A 19,504-nucleotide genomic window follows, 5' to 3' on the forward strand; every position below is an offset into this window, starting at 1 on the left:
ACTGCTCGCTATCAGGTGGAAACATCTCACTGTGGTTACAAGTGGAAAAGCAAACAAGCTGCCACTTGTGTGAAGTGATGGCATACCACTAATCGTACAAATGTAGCTACGTCCTCATCTGTAATGCATAAACAGATTTACTTCTGTCATTACACCTGTTAGTTTAATATGTTATTTAAACATTGAACAGGTGGGTTGTGCTTGCCACACACCAAAATAACATAAAAGATACCACAACTAGCATTTTGTAGTGAGATTTGTTTAATTTAAGTGCACCCTAATAAGCCACCAAATCTAATGGACGTTTTGGTATATACAGTGTATAAATAAATTATAATGCACATTCTTGCTGAACAACCTTCCCTCGTTACCAGCATACATATTAACTACCTACATGATTGGGCACCTTGAGCTTTTGCTATTTATTAGGTCAAGTTTTGTAAAAATTGTTCCCGCACACAAGTTGCAATGTTTGGATGGACACTCTGTGGCCACAATAAATGGGAAAAGCACTATTCCAAAGTATTTGTTTGTGTGGCTCCTAGTTCTCTTTCCATTACTAGATCCATACTAGTTCCTAACCCCTTTAATATCTTCTGCCCAGCCAGAGGTCATAGATCATAGATGCCTCTGCCCAGTTCCCTCCTGACCTCTATTTGATGCCAAGCAAGAATCTTTGTAAAGCCTTCCCTTTGAATTTTTAGCTCTCCATGCCTATTTCTGTGGTATATTAAGGGGATCTCCAATGAAAAAAACATTGTATTTTCTTAATAAAAGAAAACAGAATGCTAAGCGATGTTGAAATATATAGCCATTAAACATTTCAGATGTAATTCTTATTGAAAACAGAAATTGTCTATACTCTTTTTGTATTTTGTCATGGTGGTTCTGGTGAACCTATGAAGAATCATGCAATCTTCTCATACATTATTTCAAGAGACAGAACAAGCAGTAAATACATGCAGAACTGGTGAGAAAAATACAGCTTTTAATAGAGATTGCATTTACAAATATAAATAATCATTTCTCTACCAGCAGCTGGTTAAAAAAAAACTACTTCTTTAAGAAAAAACTCAGCTGTTACCTTCTGGAGCACTAAAACATTATTTTGCCCAGTCCTGCGCTTAAGGGCAAATGCCCATACCTGGTGCACTCTTACCTTCCAATTTGTGCCTGTATGTTACCCAACCACTTAGACTGTAAGCTCTATGGGGCAGGGACCTCCTTCCTACTGTGTCTCATACCACATGGCACTTATATATATATATATTTATTGTATTTATTTATTATAACACTTGTCCTCCCTGGAATTTGGTTATGCTTGAAAGGAATTGAAGCCGAAAAATAAAATTTGTCTAATGAGAGAAAATCTAATGTAAAGAAACTTTCCAATAAACATTTGCTACAATTTAGCAGTTTTAAATGAAAACAAAACCCTTTTAGTTACCCCCGCAGAGGACACCCTTCCCAGGCCGGGCCTAGGGCGGCAAAAGTTTAGGGGCGCCATGCCGCCCCGCCGCAAGAAAAATTTTAAATTTGGCTCCCATACGGAGCAGTCAGGACCTCTCCCCACTGCTCCGTATGGCAGTTTAAAGGAGCGCATGAGCACTGGTGGGGGCGCTTTCGCGCATGAGCACTGGTGGGGGCGCTTTCGCGCATGCGCACTGGGGGGGGGCGCTTTCGCGCATGCACATGGGTGGGGAGGGGGCGACCAACAGGGGCGGCCTCGGGGCGCCCAAAACAGAAATCCGGCCCTGACCCTTCCTCTCTCCAAACTAGTACAGACCCCCTAATCTCCTTGTATTCTTATTTGATTCTAAGTAGAGTAATGCTAAATCTTGTGCTGCTCCAGGTTCTCTTCTCTGTGATATACCAACAGGAGCTTGCACAGTTAAAGTCAGGTTTTTAACAACCAGATAGAAAATATCGGAAGTTCAGAAGTTAGTGTGGTGCAGGATGGAGATCTCTGGAATGTTGTTGAAATGAAAACTATACCCCCAAACAATGTAGGTCTCTATAAAAATATAAGGCATAAAACAGCTCATATGTAAAACCCTGCTTCATCTAAATATACAATTAGAGTTAGGGTCGGGTGCGGGTCGAAATTTTCTCGACCTGCACATCACTACTGTGGGTCAGATTGAGGGTCAACACATACATCACTTATAGCAGGTAATTAGTAATTAGCTTTTCTCAACCAGATGCAGGTAGAACAATGAGAGCAAAATGCTGCCAAACAATATGATAATATTCCTGAGCCTTGTAAAATGTAAAAGACAGACCCAGGGCTAGCAATAGTAGTTATCTGCATAGGAAAACACAATGATGGGTACACAATGAGCCTGCCTTCTCAGAAAATGTGCAGTATTTTGTGAAACTGTTTAGAAACTGTGAGCAACATATGCTTAGCATGGTGGGTGGTTTGCAAAAATATTGACTTACACATCATACTCATTTGGAAAATATGTTATATTATTTTTTAAATCTAATGTAGTAATGTGAGTTACTTGCATGGAAAATCAACCTAGATGTACAGAAGCTGTGATGAGGAGGTGGACTTCTGAAGCTGTCCCTTGATTGCATCATGTGCTTGTGTGTCTTTGGGATACCCCTTCTAGTAATTTTATCAGTCATGTAAAAGTGCACAAACAGACCCATTGAACAAGTACAGGGTGCAGACATTGGGGAGGCATCATGCTGATATATTTTAAATTAATTGTTTATAGCTCTTTAATCATACTTGAGATACACACAAAGAGAGTACCTATAATAAGGCCAGAACAGGCATCTTCCTAGGGTTAAAAGATGGGCTAACTTTTACATAGAAATAGCCTTTTTAATAAATATTAGGCTGAAGGAAGAAGGCATTTGTGTTCAGTTTGCAGAAAGGGTGTAAAAAGTTTGCAGAAATAACAGCATGTATATTTTATTTTGTGTTCTAAGTTACTATAGCTTTATTGTGGTTTTTAAAAAAAAATATACATTGCAGCCATAATCTCTAGCAGCATTGAATTTTGTATGGCTACTGACTGGCAAAGGCTGTTTTCTAAATAGGGTTAGTAAGCATAGAACTACTGAAATGTTGCTTAACACGGGTTTAAGCATATTGCATTTAAAGATTAAAATTGTTAACCTTCCTGATAAGCTTCTTTCTATCCTGCAACATTCTATCTGCTTGTCAGGGTCACTGACCCCAGCAACCAAAAAAACAGACTTTTGTTATCATTATTCCAATGCTGTCTCTTGTTCATCTTAGTCTTATTCTGACTTTCATGCTGTGACCTTGTTGCTTGATTAAGTATGCCCTAGCAACCAGATAGGGGTACAATTTACAGCTATGTTATATCATTGAAATCAAGCTCCCTCTAGCACATTGCCATTGTACTACTGGTAACTGTAAGAGCAACATTTGAGGGTCTAAAAACATTGTGTTATAGCAACACCTGCTGGATAAAAACCAAGTGTTGTAGAACCTGAATTCTCACATGGCATAATTTATTTAGAGGAAGAATTTAAGGAAAAACCCTACATTCCTACATCTGCCTTTTAAACAAGCTGTAATATGATCAGTAAAAATTTAAACATTTAAAAACGATCCCTTTCTTGAACAATAACATTAGATAATGCAACAGCTTAAACCAAAAGTGTGCAATCTGTAGCCCCCCAACAGGGGTGTAGCTGGAAGTTACTGGACCTTAAAGCATAATCATTTTAGGACCACCAAACCAGGAAATGGACCTGGTCTGAATACCGCTGAAAGCACACAAGTGAATGCCCCTTTTGGTTTTGGGAAGAAGGGAGCATTTTACAGGAGCATTACTGGCCCATTTTACTGGTAGATTGGAGGGAATCACAGCCTTTGCACCACTCTGTCTCCTGCTTCTTGTCAGTTTGGAGTTGTATTAATAAAATGTACCTTTATGTACTTTTCCCATCCATTCTTCTTCTGTGTGTCTATTGTATTGTCTGTTTGTATATTTTTTTGGGGAAAAGTATTTGCTGAAAATGCCAATGAATGGAAAGACAGGCTAATAAACAGTTTTTTTTTATATTTAAAGGGGTATGTAGCAAAGGTGTAAAGCCAGACCCTCCTTTACTATGCTGATATTTTATATCAGTGCATAAAACAGGCTGGGTAGCTGGCCATCACTATCTCCTGCCTTCACAGCACAGGGAAAGGGAGACACCTGCAGAGATGCCAACATGAATTCAAAGTGGATAGCTGTTCTGCTCCTGCCCATACAGTATAATGCCATCTAGATATCCTTTCTCCCAGTTGTTCAGGTTTAAATCACATTGTAATCCAGTTGGTTGATATGGATGGCAAGGGCGAATATTATACTGCATGTCTGTGTTTTTTCCCCCTGGGGAAACAGACCGCGTTATATAAAACTTAAAATGTTTAAAATAAGAGCATTTTATCAGTATCTACTAATTAAAAAAATTATCTATAACGTATTTACCATTAATGCCGCGAAAATTCTTGAGAAAAAAATTAATACCGCTGCTATATTTATTATAGTGAGATGCAACAAACTTTTCTTGCAATGACTACTGTTATTTCTGCAAGCAAGCAGTTTATTTTAGCATTACTTCTTGTGAGTTGGGTTTTTAGAGCTTGTTTAGGCCTGTATAATCTACTATAACTCTTACAGATTTTATGGTTGCCACCGCAAATGACAAATCTGTATAATGGTTTATATAAAATAGTACTTATTAGCAATTGATAATGTATTATTAAATGTAATTAAGGGCAATAAGTAAGATTAGTAACCACTAATAAGTAACTAATTAGTCACACTTTGGTGTTGTTTAACTATAACAATCTAACCCAGGGACGTTAAATAGATATATTATTTGTACACAGTTATAGAAAAGCCATATTTTGGTGCTGTGCAACTGTTGTTATTACTACCTGTTATTTTAATAATGTTTTATAAAATATTTATGCAGGGCTGTTACAGAGGTAATATAACATTCTGTAACAATCTGCATATTAAAGTTATGTTTTTGGTGTTCAACTATGACTAGTTTGCACTAAATAAGTCAGAGATTTGGGTGCAATATATAGCACTCTAAAGCACATGGAAACTTACCGTTATATAAATTGATACTACAATACTTCCATGTGGTTGCAGCACCCCAATACCCATCGCTTTAATGGCGATTTCATACATTTCATTCTCTTGGAGATTTCTAGAGTGAGGGATGGATTGTAAAACCAATGCTTTAGTAAGGAGACATTATTCCCAAGAAATGCAACCATGCAGGGAGGAGTAAATAGTTAATGTAAAAAGTAAATGGGGTTACCATGACATGGTATGGCAGCTTGGCAATTTTATGACCATAACTTTGTAATTTAACAACCACCGTTAAAGATGCATGCATTTTCACAGACTACATTACTAATAAAACAGGAGACCAAGAATTGTGTATTTATAAATCCTTTCTCTTTTGTAGTTTTAGCAACCAAAGAGCAGAAACCTAAAATCAGTGCTGTATGTAGGTCCGGAGCCACCTTAGGCACCAGACCTATATGCGTCATGATGCTGAAGTGACATCGCATGCATCGTGCAAGTGTGATACTATAATAATAATCCATGCCAAAAAAGGAACAGACAACATGAAATGTATTACAGAGTTAAAGTTAACCATATACAGATATTGGACCCCTTATCTGGAAACCCATTATTCAGAAATTTCCAAATTACAGAAAGGCCATCTCCCATGAACTCCATTTTAATCAAATAATTCACATTTTTAAAAATGGTTTCCTTTTTCTCTATAATAATAAAACAGTACCTTGTACTTGATCCCAACTAAGTTATAATTAATCCTTATTGGAGCCAAAACAATCCCATTGGGTTTAATTACTGTTTAACTTAAGACTTAAGGTAGGCGATCCGAATTACGGACCCCTTATCCAGAAAACCCCAGGTCCCGAGCATTTTGGATAACGGGTCCCATACCTGTACTTCAGATTACAGATGTTTGCTTCATCAGTATCAGCTGTTTCATTCATTTTTGTTTCTGGAAAGTTCCATATTGCATTCAGTACCATTTGTGATGCATAGATGGCACCCTTGTTCAGCATTTAAGTAATTGCATATCAAGTATAACAGCTGTTACCCTCAAATAGAACTGTTTACTTCAAGAACTAAAGGTTACAACCACATAAGTCAATATGTAAAAGCAATGCCACAAGTTATATTTATTTTTACTGCAGGAGATGTTTTACAGCAATATAGGCTGACATTACCCATTTTCATGCTGTGGAAAATTGGAAAAGGCTCTAAATTTAAATAAAGTGACTTCATTTAAGAGTTGTTTCTTTGACAGATCCATACATATAAACCATTTCAGCTGTCCTTCTGTGGGTATTTTTGTAGTTATCATCTAATAGCACTGGAGTCATTCTTGCAGCTTATGTTTGGATTTTGGTACTGTACCTATTCTTGGTGCTAGAAACAAGCACATTCTAGTGAAGGTGAATGTGTCAAGTGAAAGTATCTGGTGCATTAGTAAGCATTTTCTTTTCATTAAATGTATTCCATACATTAATGACATGACAAGATGCTGTTATTTCTTTTACTTTACAGCTGCACTATACTCAGCCACATTAAAGCTGCCACTGTGGTGGGCCACCTGTGTCTTGAGCGCCAATGACGTTGCTCTTGTTGATCATATCTGGCTGGATTTGTTTTTGTATTCTTACCTTGGTAAATTTCCAGAGGATGTGGTGGGCAAACTAAGTGAAGCTTCAAAAGTGACCTGATTTTGTTAAGTAAGTAATTACCATAGAGAAAAGAACTTCTAACCCTGCACCTGCAGCCAACCGTGCACGCCTGTTTTTCCTGCCCTTATTATTATTTTTAATTTTGCTAGGGGGCGGAGAGGAAGAAAGAGACTCAGACAAAAAAAAAATGGGGCTTGTCTGAGGCGGAAACTGTGCAGGCCCAAAAAAGATCTAAAGCAAACATATTCCGTACTTTCATCTCAATTATAGACATACCGCCACTTATTTTCCATTTCATTTAATTCATTTTTAACTTTTACATACATTGGCTGAAGTTAGAATCATCTGTGTACAAGGTTTTAGTTAATTTAAGATAATGCACCTCAAACATAACCAAACATATACAGTAAATATATGTGTTTTTAGGATTTTTAAAAGTTGCCAGAAAAAAGCCCTGATAAAATGGCTGTAACTCTGAAGTAGAAGTCAATGGCAAATGACCCTTTCCTGGAGGATCCTTTTTTGCTTCAAAAGTTTCAAGAATTTTGGATTTTGGACACTGTTTTTTTGCACGACAACTCGTAAAAGCAGACGGCGACTTTTTCCTGCACAGACTTTTTCAGTTCAGACTTTTTTTTAAATGTCAGACATTCATGGAAATGAGATTATTTAAACTTTTAAAAGAAAAAATGAGAAATGATAGAGTTTTAGTAAATCTGCGCCAAAATGTAGGTGTCAGGCCGATGAAGAGGAGTTCAAGCCTCAGGAGAAGTTGCAGAAAGCAAGCCCACAAATGTCTCACACTGACCGAAGGCTTGCCTGAGGATGAGAACAGGAAGCATGGAAAGAGGAGAGAGGCCGGAGAGCCAAAATGTAGAATCAAAGGATTAGGCAGGAGAATGGTCAGACGGGTCCAGGTCGAGGCAGGCAGAACAGGTTCACTTAGCGGAATTCAGGCAAAGGGTCAACAACAGTAGAGTCAGGATAGGTAAAAGACGCCAGGCACCAGAGTAAACTTGATAACCAAGCAAAGAACGCATGTTCATGGCGGCTATTTACAGGCTTGCGACAAGACACAAGCACGTACTGTGTCAAGACGCACGTCGGAACGTGCAACAAGACGCACGCAACCTTACATCACTCGGCGTGCGACTAAGGGTGCGCGACCTTGCATTGCTCGGCGCGCGACTAAGCGCGTGCACCTTTCTATTACTTAGCGAGCGATTTAATGTACGCAACCTTGTAGGAAGGCGCTTGGAGCGGCGATCATCCTTATACTTATTACTTGGCGCGAGATTAAACTCGCGCGACCTTATAGGAAGGCGCTTGGAGCGGCGATCATCCTTACAATAGGGCAGGCAACAGAGGGACCTACCTAGGTCACAATTAGTTTTGGAAAAGAGGACTCTAGAAAATCTATTTTCTGGGGTATGTTGGGTATCAGCGGTTCATTATAAGACCAGCTCCTCTCTCCTCATCCTTACTGTGTCACCTGGTCTGTGCCACAAACTCTTTCAGATGGACAAATAGAGGTCATGGTGTGGTGGGACCATGGAGCACAGATAGTCACCTTGTTTCCTTGACCAATACTCTTTGAAGTTACACCTAAGGAGTATGCACTTTCATCCACTGTAATTATAAATAAATGCCCCAGAAAGATCATTGTCATCATTTATTTATCCAATGTTCTTTGTGAACCAGCAGCAAATTAGTTAGTTTTTGTCACTGTAGTTAGTTTTGTACAACCAAACATAAGCAAAAAATTTATAAACTAGGGTTCATTTATGAACAAGAAGGCAAAGTGCAAAAAGTGGGTGCCATTTTTTTGAGGCTATGCACGCTGGTTTTCTGTTTTAAAGAACTACTTCAGGCCTCTGCCATGCCTTCTGGCACTGCCTTGAATACAGTGCTACCTGCATTCAGCATTGCTTTATTTGTGAGGGGCAGGAGGGAGGACGTAAGTAGGCATCATTCAGGTGTAAATTAGGGATCGAGGGCCACAGGCCACAACAGGACCCTGTCAGTAGACTATTGGGCCGGCCTGCTAGCCAGACCCACTTTTGCACTCCTTAGGGTAAAGACACACATACAGTAGCTACAAGTAGCAGTTACTTGTCATGGCTACTGAAATAGACAATGCTGATCATTTACTGATAATTGTCTCTACCTGTGCTTTAGAAGAGACAATTCTCAGTACTGTCTGACATGGTATTTTCTGGAGTTTAGTAGCCGTGAAAAAGTAGCTGCTACTAGTAGCCCCCTTAGTGCTCTCATATTTCTGCAACAGGACACTAGGCATTCTGATTACTTCCTCTACTGAAATCTGCCTGCCATTCAGTAATATCAGTAAAGGGTTTTCTGAGTCATTGATTACTGAATAGGGAGTGTCTGATGCATATTCTTAAATTTTGATTACCAAGGTTTTTCCTGATATGTAGCTGGATTTCCCAAAAGCTGAGTAATAAAAAGTAACCTCATAATTAGATGTCTTACCCAAGCCTATGTAAATTAGAATAACTGAAAACTCTTTGACACAGATTGGATTCCATCTCAGTCCTCCTGCTTATAATGTAATCTTAGATTGCAATTGACAGACTCAATGGGATCTGATTTAGCATAAGATCAGGAAATCCCAGAAGAATGTATTATGACATAGAATGATCTGGAGCAATACTGGTACTTATCTTTTATTTGCAATATGTTTTCATTATTTTTTATACAGCATTTTAAGGTCATATTAGTACAGCAGAAAAATATTATTAAGTATTAAGGTGAATAAATGGCAGCCGTTCATGAAAAGTTGAAGTAAAATCACAAAAAGTTTATTACACTAACACATAATGCACATAGCCTTACGCGTTTCGTACTCTGCGGTACTTAATCATGAGCCTATGATTAAGTACTGCAGAGTACGAAACGTGTAAGGCATTATGTGTTAGTGTAATAAACTTTTTGTGATTTTACTTCAACTTTTCATTAACGGCTGCCATTTATTCACCTTAATACTGGTCATATCAGTACAGCAGAAAAATGTCAGTATGAGGGAGCAATGTCCTTATTTGCATGATGCATTAAGTGGTTGTTCTCTAATGTTAAATCACAAATGTAGAGAAAAGGCAGGCACTCCGGTATTAAGGTGAATAAATGGCAGCCGTGTAGAAAAGTTGAAGTAAAATCACAAAAAGTTTATTACACTAACACATAATGCACATAGCCTTACGCGTTTCATACTCTGCGGTACTTAATCATGAGCCTATGATTAAGTACTGCAGAGTACGAAACGTGTAAGGCATTATGTGTTAGTGTAATAAACTTTTTGTGATTTTACTTCAACTTTTCATTAACAGCTGCCATTTATTCACCTTAATACTGGAGTGCCTGCCTTTTCTCTACATTTGTGACTTATCCATGATGGCTCCCTCAAGCTGAAGGTCCGGGGCATTACCACGGATAAGATATCAACTGACCACTTATTTACGAGCATATGTTCCTCTTTATTGTATTCTGATGTTCTCTAATGTTATACAACCATGATTGTAGCTTTGGGAAAATAAACATTTGCTGGTTTTAGATATGTATATCTAGAAGGTTCTGCATTACAAAAGTAATTTGTGTACTTATAGTAAGGAGGGCCCTTTTAGTTTACTCCTATATGTTTTTGGGATATTAGGTTTGGTGTCTTGATGTAATAATTGGCTTTTTAGATATAAAGCTCATTTACTGTAATTGGGAAGACTGTCTGCCTTTGTTATCACAAGCTTAGAGCTGCTTGTTTATTTTGCATTACATAGTTACATAGTTACATAGGGTTGAAAAAAGACCAGTGTCCATCAAGTTCAACCCATCCAAGTAAACCCAGCACACCTACCAATCTATACACTCACATACATAAACTATAAATACAACCACTAGTACTAACTGTAGATATTAGTATCAAAATAGCCTTGGATATTCTCATCCAGGCCCCTCTTAAAGGCATTAACAGAATCTGCCATTACCACATCACTAGGAAGGGCATTCCATAACCTCACTGCCTTCACCGTGAAAAACCACCTACGCTGCTTCAAATGGAAGCTCCTTTCCTCTAATCTAAAGGGGTGACCTCTGGTGCGTTGATTGTTTTTATGGGAAAAAAGAACATCCCCCAACTGCCTATAATCCCCTCTAATGTACTTGTACAGAGTAATCATGTCCCCTCGCAAGCGCCTCTTTTCCAGAGAAAACAACCCCAACCTCGACAGTCTCACCTCATAGCTTAAATCTTCCATCCCCTTAACCAGTTTAGTTGCACGTCTTTGCACTTTCTCCAGCTCATTAATATCCTTCTTAAGGACTGGAGCCCAAAACTGCACTGCATACTCAAGGTGAGGCCTTACCAGGGACCTATAAAGGGGCAAAATTATGTTCTCATCCCTTGAGTCAATGCCCTTTTTTATACAAGACAGCACTTTATTTGCTTTAGTAGCCACAGAATGACACTGCCTGGCATTAGACAACTTGTTATCAACAAAAACCCCTAGATCCTTCTCCATTAAGGAAACCCCCAACACACTACCATTCAGTAGATAGTTTGCGTTTATATTATTTCTACCAAAGTGCATAACTTTGCACTTATCAACATTGAACCTCATTTTCCAGTTTGCTGCACAGTTATCTAATTTTGTCAAATCGCTCTGCAAAGCAGCAGCATCCTGCATGGAACTTATAGTTTTGCACAATTTAGTGTCATCAGCAAAAATAGAAACAGTACTGTCTATGCCCACCTCCAGGTCATTAATAAACAAGTTAAAAAGCAAAGGCCCAAGGACTGACCCCTGCGGTACTCCACTAACCACACTGGTCCAATTAGAAAATGTTCCATTTACAACCACTCTTTGTACTCTATCCTTCAGCCAGTTCTCTATCCAATTACAAATATTATGTTCTAGGCCAATATTCCTTAATTTGATCATTAACCTTCTGTGAGGTACTGTATCAAACGCTTTAGCAAAGTCCAAGTAGATGACATCAACTGCCATTCCAGCATCAAGGTTCCTGCTCACCTCCTCATAAAAGGCGACTAAATTAGTCTGGCAAGATCTGTTACGCATAAAACCATGCTGGCACAAACTAATAGTATTGTGAACTGCAATGTATTCAAGTACCCTATCCCTTATTACCCCTTCCAAAAGTTTTCCTACTACTGATGTCAGACTAACAGGCCTATAGTTTTCAGGCTGAGAACGGGATCCCTTTTTAAATAACGGCACCTCATTACATGAGGACCAATATACTTTCATCCACATTTGCCTTCTGGTCTGTGTGGTCAGAGATTTTCTCAATGGCTTTAACTGTAATGTAATAAGAGTAACACAGTTTGAATCAGGTCTAGTGACCAAAAGCACCCTATGAGATATTTGTTTTTAAACAGGTGACCAGTAAATACTTCTAGCTGATTGGTTGCTATTGTTTACTACTGAGTTAAGTTACATTTTGCAGTTTTATAGTTTATTACATTACCCCTTAATAACCTTAAAATCTATTAAAGGGTATCCATTAAAAGGCAAGCACAGGGTTTTAAGGTGGGAGATTTAATTTATATACCAACCTTTTTTCATTTTCTCTGTGCGTGCAAAGACTAGATAGTTTCCATTTACTTAATGGAACAGTAATGACAAATTAAGTGTTTTTATGCATTTAAAAATAACATGCTGTAGTAAAAAAAAAACTTGTAATTGCTTTAGAAACATTATTATAGTTTATGTACATGAGCTACTGTCTGTTTTGATTTTTTTTATAGTAGTCAGCACGGCACCTTGAATTTGTTTTAAAATAGTGCAGGTTCTCCAATGGCCTCTTCCCGTCGGTATATCCAACCAAGAACAGTCTGGAACAGCACCACTTATATTCTTATTTAAAACCTCTTTATTGCACACTTATAAGGGCATTACAGCAACGTTTCAAGCTTGAGCTTCTGTCTAGCCATAGAGACAGTCACTCAAGGTAAATGGGGCAAAAAGGCACATGGGAAGTAGCAAATAAGCTGTGTAGAATACAATGATTTAATTCTTACCGAGAAAAAATGCCATGGCTCTCTAAAGGACGGAAAATCTTTCTCAGATAAAACAGATAAAATATTTTCACTTTTTGACAATTTCGAAAATTAAATATTTCATTTGCTACAGATTCCAAAAGAATTCATACTGATGTTTCAGCAATACCACAAACAGCTATGGTAATATGTAATATTTGACACCGTCCATTCCTTATATCTGATGAGAATGGGCTGGTGAGAATCCAGAAACTTGTTCTTTTACCTGAGCCTACTTTGTAGGGCATTACATGCTGTTCTCCAGAAATGAGTCACCAAAGTTAAATTCTGAAGGAAAAAAACTGAAGGATTCCCAGAAGTTTGATATTTTCCCAGTTTATAAAATTTTTAACAAATTGACACATTTGTCTGACCAGTTTGTCAGAATAAGTACTTTCTAGTCTCTCCGCCGATACGAACTTGCTTGCACATGCGCAGTTGGTGGTAGCAGGAAATCAGCTTCAACTGCACATGCGCAAGCAGGGTCCGTGTCGGCGGTGAGACCCAAAGAGTCTTCAATCGGTAAGAAGATATCGGGCAGGTATGCAGATGTGCTACTCTGCATTTTTAGCTAGCGGTTATCGATAGGGACAGAGTATAAACTTAAAAACTATGCGATAAGGGAGAAGTGAGGGGGGTCTAGGCAATAATAGTTTAGGGTGCTTTTTGCGCCCTGGGGTATGGTTTTCCTAACAACTCTAAACCATAACCATTGTTAAATTAGAAATGCCTAGTATTTATTTTTTTTATTACTAAGCAGTAACATGATAAATCTGCCCCAAAATCTTGGTGGTTAGGTACTCTTGTATCGAAGCTAAATATGCAGACGTTTGACAGAATTATCTCAATTAGCTTTTCCATATTTCATCATCATTTTCTTTACAATTTGTAATAACCATTTTACAACCAAAAGGGCATAAAGCCTTTATAATCCTTGCAACTCTATTGATATTTTATTAATGACAAACACTTTGCCATTTATGAAAATTTTAATAGAAGATATTTGAAGCATTTCTACATTGCAAAATGGGAATACATATTATGTATTACACTTTAATGTACAGTAAAGTTTGTTAGAACTAACTTGAAATCATAAAAAAATCAAGAATGACAAAACAATTACAATTCGTAATTATATTTCTATTGAGACTAAAATGTAATATTTTTAATGTAATATGCATTAAAGTGCATCATAATGGTTAATCTGTTAACAATAGAACAGCAGAAAGTGAATTTTAATCAATTTAATTTTATACTAAACTTGCATATTATTACATTTTTACTTAGCTAAGACTTTGCTATATACAAAAAGGAGACAACTGCATTTAATGTTAATGCACTGCTACGGCATAGACAATGTATGTTACAACTAAATCCATCATGCCTTGTTCATGCTTTTAAAACAATTGTTGTCTTTTAGATGAGAGATTGGCAGTGTAGGAAAATCTTCAGATCAAGAAACACGATTAAAGATTCAAAGTGAGAAGAAAAGAACTTTCATATATGAAGGTGGGTTCTGAGTCACAAAAATAAATTCCTGTTGAAAAACAAAAAAAATATTGTTAAAGCTGCAAAATTTTTAATTCACGAAATGTAGGTTAAAGGGTATGGATTTGCAGTGGATAAATTATTAAATGGTAACATAATAATCAGGTCTAGTAGCCCATAGCAATAAATCAACTGGTAGCATTTACTGGTTACACGTTCAAAAGCCAACATCCAATTGGATGCTATGGGTGCTGGTGCAAACCTTAATACTTTTAACACTTTATTCTCAAAATTCTGTGCCCTAGGGGTCATCACTTTAGTTTCTTGGGTAGTAGAGCTGATAAAAGATCCAGCCACTTATACATTATAAAAAAGTAGGGATAACCAAATCACAATTTTACCACATTTGTTATTATCATTTATAATTTGTAGGGCTCACTGAGTGCAATATTATTGGTAAATTAACCTTTTTAAATCTATCTAGCTGGATACTTCAAGTTCAGTTATATGGCTGCTAAGGTCACTGACTACAGTGACCAAGCAGTTTTTAATACCAGAGTGGAAGATAAATAGAAGAGGGCTTGTGTGGATGCATAAGTAAAATAAATAATACTAACAGAACTAAAAGGGGCAGATGTAACAGATGTCAGCAAATTTTACTAACAAAGAGCAAGGATTCATACAGGTGATATAGTTCTGTGCCACTGCCAAGCAGCAGGTAGGACTATCATTCTATTTGAGCATTTGATCTCACAAATTCTACCAGGAAGTTTTGCTGGCATAAATGCATACATTTGTATGGGGAAAAGTTACTGGCAATGCATTAAAAGAAGAACATAGTAGCATGGTAGCGTAGAGAAAATTACGTACAGAAGTATCAGAAGTACCAGGCCAAATTATTATGGTGAAATTACTCTTGGGAAAAATATGTATTAGCCGATATGATAAATTAGTGAAGTGTTTTGAATTGGCAAAATGGTGCCTGGCAAAAAGCTGCAAATGTGTACCAATGCAAAGTTAATACTTGCCAAAAATCCTCGTTAAAAAAAACTTGCCATACTCATGTTTGTGAAAATTTTAATTGTCATCCAAAAATATGGTAAATTTGAACTTTTATCCTTAAATTTGTCCTTGAATTTTTACTTTTGTTTGAAAACAGCGAGTAATAGAGCCTCATTTACAACTTAGGGGGCAAGGTGGTAGGAAGCATCAAGGACAGAAGAGTGCTGCAAAGCCCTATTACTATCTGCACTTCACCTTATTAAAATTCACTTGTTGCTTCCTTAGGCACAGGTTTTTTAATTCCTAGAATGAAGTGCAAGGAGCTACACCTCTTTTTATGAAGTACTCCCTGTGTTTAGCAGGGGCAGGGTGGGCAGTATGTGAGCCCCCTCTAAAATGCCCCCAAGCTTGTGCATCATACATATTGCAAAGGAGTCCCGTATTTAACCCTGGTTATGGTAGGCAATAAGTACAAAACTCCATTGTGCCTGTACTCGCACTTGGATTATGTATATGTTCGTGTAAAAAAAAAATATATATTTATATACATATATCATAAAAGGGGGTTACTGTATAACTGTCTCTTAAAATAACAGCACTTACCTTAAGATGACCAGAGTCGTAGGGTTATTATGATATTGAACACTATGGCTTTTATGGTTAAGAACCTCAGTCCAAGCATTCTAAGAGATAATGTATTCAGTCTTTCATCTACAAAAAAAACCCAACATTTATTTTCATATTGCAAAAATGTAGAAAAGTTCATAATTCACCTACCCATGATAACATTTTGTTTAACAAAAGCATTTGTGAGATACGTAACAATTACTGAATAACAAATATAAATCAGTCATTCTAAATTCTTTATGCTACCATTCTTCGGTGAAAAGATGCAGTACAGTTTATACCATTATAGTAATATAGATATGAATTTAAAATCTTTCATCCATTCTCCTTACAATGGTGCCTGCTAACAGCAAACTCTGATGTACAGACTTTGTTGCAAATCCACAAAACAAGCGAATATTTACTGTAAAGTAGTAACCTATAGAAGCCCACAAGGGCCCTGATACACAAGGAGATTCAGTTTTGTTATTCACCTATATCCACCAACAAATCTTAGTGGAAACATCTTATGCAAAAATATTTGATAACGTGTTGTTTATCTTTATTTCATTATAAAATTTTATATTCTCAAGCAACAGAAAGAAAATTCAACACAGAGAGTTAAAGCTATTAAGCGCAGTTGTCTAGGGCTCTGTTGTTTAGGGTAAATTTTTGTAAATAATCTGTTGTCTTCTTCTCAAATAAATAGCAAGACAGTCTCAGGAACTCATGTCACCCAGATAGATGGCAGAGTCAGGTAAATGTTGATCAATGAGCTAAAATTCCAACTGCTGGGAAAATGGCCGAAAACCTTAAGGGCGAAGGCACACAGGGTGATTAGTCACCACAATTTTTTTTAAAAAGTTGCGAAGACAAATCAGCAAGTACACAAACAGCATTATTAGTTGCAACACCGAATATATTAGCCTGAATCGCCGTGATTAGTCGTCGTAACTGAATTTTTAAAAGTCGCAGGGACTAATTGCCCCATGTGTCTTCGCCCTCAACCTTGGCCATTGATTTTATTGTTTCTTTGTTATTTTAGTTACCAGCACCAAATCTGTCTTTTTACTAAGAAGATCTATAAAACAACCGTTTTGTCCAAAACAACTTACTAACCTGTTTTAAAAGTCTCATCAATTTTTGGCGATGAACATTCTATTTTCCCTATGGAGAAAAAACATAATTTTATAGATAATCATTTCATTTTATGAAAATTATGTTGTAAGAAAACTATTATTATTAAATAGTAAATTTATGATTATATGGTAGTTGAGGCTGACAAATGTCCATCAACACCTATGTAATAAAAGTCACTAAGTATTCTCAGGAGCAGTCACCCCAGCATTTACTGGTCACCTGTGCATGGGAAAACTTTGTGCCTTATATTGCATATGAGGGTTATACCAAGGTGGTAAATATTCATCTGTCCAGTTGTAAAATGAAACCGAGTATATTCAGCTGAAAAAGGATGCACATAATCTATATAAGAAAATAATCTATATTGTAGATCAGTAACACCTTGTGGGTAACAATGGAGACAGCCTTGTTGCAAAACATATTGTCCCAAACTTACCCCCCCCCCCCCCATAGTTTCTAGCCAATATGTTTATGTCATAAAAGGTTCAGAGTTTTACAAGTATCCATAGAGTAGCCAAGAATTACATGGATATGTGTTCATGGTTGTGTTGGCTGTGGTTACCATTGAACTAATGGGGAACAGTTGCTAACTAGCGATTATAAAACCACTAAACTATAGAAGATGTTTGATTATTATCACAAATAGGTTTTATTATTTTGTTATTTTGATATCTAAATGGTTTAGAAGTATAGTTTTTCAGCCTGTTAATATCTCAGTCAGGCTGCCTCAAGCTAAAATAAATTAGTAAAAGCAAGTGAAATCTGTCATGGCCTCAAAGCTACAAAAAAAATGTTAAGATGAGGAACTCATGTGCTGAGTGAAATATATCAACAGCTGTATAAAAATAGTATAACTATTTGTGAAATCATTTCCTCTATTTAAGTCAAATTTGCACATTTACAACCATGGCAGAAACTGAATCCCTTACTAGAAAAAACTCTGAAAAGAAGCATTACAGAAAGTTTTGTGCCCATTCTATGTGACATTTTTTAATGTGCTACGTAAGATAAATATTGTATCTGGATAAAGAGGCCGCTATTAGTGTTATATTTTAGTTGTTTCTTATTTTGTATAGCTTAATAATTTGTACCTGCTGAAGGTTTTTCCAAAATTGTTTTGTCGTCATATTCCACTCTGCAATCACTGTTCAATATGACTGTACTATATCTCCATGTGTTGTCTTCTGTTTTGTCCAACCATAGCCTTTCATCTTTGTTCACCTTTTCTGTATTCAGTTTGAGCTCTGTTTCATTTTTAAGAACTGGGAAATCAGTGGCCAGACACACGGATTTAGGAACTCCTTCTACATTCTTATCAGCTTTGAGGCGATACACTGAAGGTTCAGTATCTTTAATGTCTGGGTGGAAAGAAGTACCATTTTATTTTTCTAATAACAAACAGATTTAATGAATTATATTTCACATTTTAAAGTTACAAAAAGAAAAAAACAATTTTGACCACAGTTTGTCAGTTTGGTTCCAAAAAAGGATAGCGATAAAAATAAATATTTTCAGAAAAACACATAGGGGCAGATTAGGGCCCATCACAGTATATTTCAGCTCAAATTCATTTCTAATTGATTTTTAGAGGCATATTTATCAGTGAGTGAAAGTATAAGTTTATTTTTTGATAACTATGCTTCTAAAAATCCCATAGAAATGAATAGAGAGTGATGGAAATTTAATGTGGTGAGCTCCAATTTCACACTCTGATAATTCTGCCCCATATTTCATGGGGTTGGAGGCACATAACCTACTATTAATTTGTTTAATGGAATATATTTCATCTAATGATGCATGAAACAGACAAATAAGACACAAAAACAGCAGATTACAGCATATGAAGTATATAGACCATTTCTAATATTTTTATTATATATGTCGTAAGTCTTAGCACTATATTTATAAATTAGATATTAGAGATTACATTTTTCAAGTTTATGTTTTTTTATGGATGCTCCATAATTCAGACAGTATAAAATATTATAACACAAACTGGCCTAGACAGCTTTGGCAACAGTTCCTGTTCTGATCTTCTATTTGTTATTGGAAATGTTATACTTTAATAATTTTATAATTTGTTTCCCAACTACTGAACTATAATTACTATAATAAATGCACATGTTGGGCCAGATTGATTCATACAAAATATGCAATGACCTTATAAAGTTATTTTGTGAAAGGCCAACTCACCAGGCTTCACCAATAACATTGTTCCTTTTCCAAATGTAAGCTTCCCATAATTATTATTTGCACTATGGTACAGTGCTTAGCAAGAACATTCAACTATGCTAATACAGAGTGGAGGTCAGTACACAGTGCTCAGCATGTTTTGGAATTGAGCCCCTGACCTAACTTCAGAAGGACTTGTTGAATTAGAACATCATGGAAAAGAAAATCATCATCCCCAAAAGTCCTTAATCCTAGTTTAGCAAATAGATGGGCTGCTTGGTTGTATAGTC

General features: G+C 36.7%; 1 protein-coding gene across 1 annotated transcript in view; it reads right to left on the reverse strand.

Annotated features, from left to right (window-relative positions):
- Nucleotides 1-13,776: 13,776 nt before the first annotated feature.
- trac (T cell receptor alpha constant) overlaps nt 13,777-19,504 on the reverse strand; it is a 343,953-nt gene continuing 338,225 nt past the window's right edge. The window contains exons 5-8 of the mRNA NM_001007866.1: nt 18,134-18,400; nt 17,022-17,069; nt 15,900-16,007; nt 13,777-14,343 (exon numbers count right to left, since the gene is read on the reverse strand). Coding sequence (NP_001007867.1) covers nt 15,901-16,007; nt 17,022-17,069; nt 18,134-18,400 — 422 coding nt within the window. The 3' untranslated portion in view covers nt 13,777-14,343; nt 15,900. The remainder of the gene's footprint in view (nt 14,344-15,899; nt 16,008-17,021; nt 17,070-18,133; nt 18,401-19,504) is intronic.

Source organism: Xenopus tropicalis, chromosome 1 (assembly GCF_000004195.4).
Source record: "Xenopus tropicalis strain Nigerian chromosome 1, UCB_Xtro_10.0, whole genome shotgun sequence".
NCBI lineage: Eukaryota > Metazoa > Chordata > Amphibia > Anura > Pipidae > Xenopus > Xenopus tropicalis.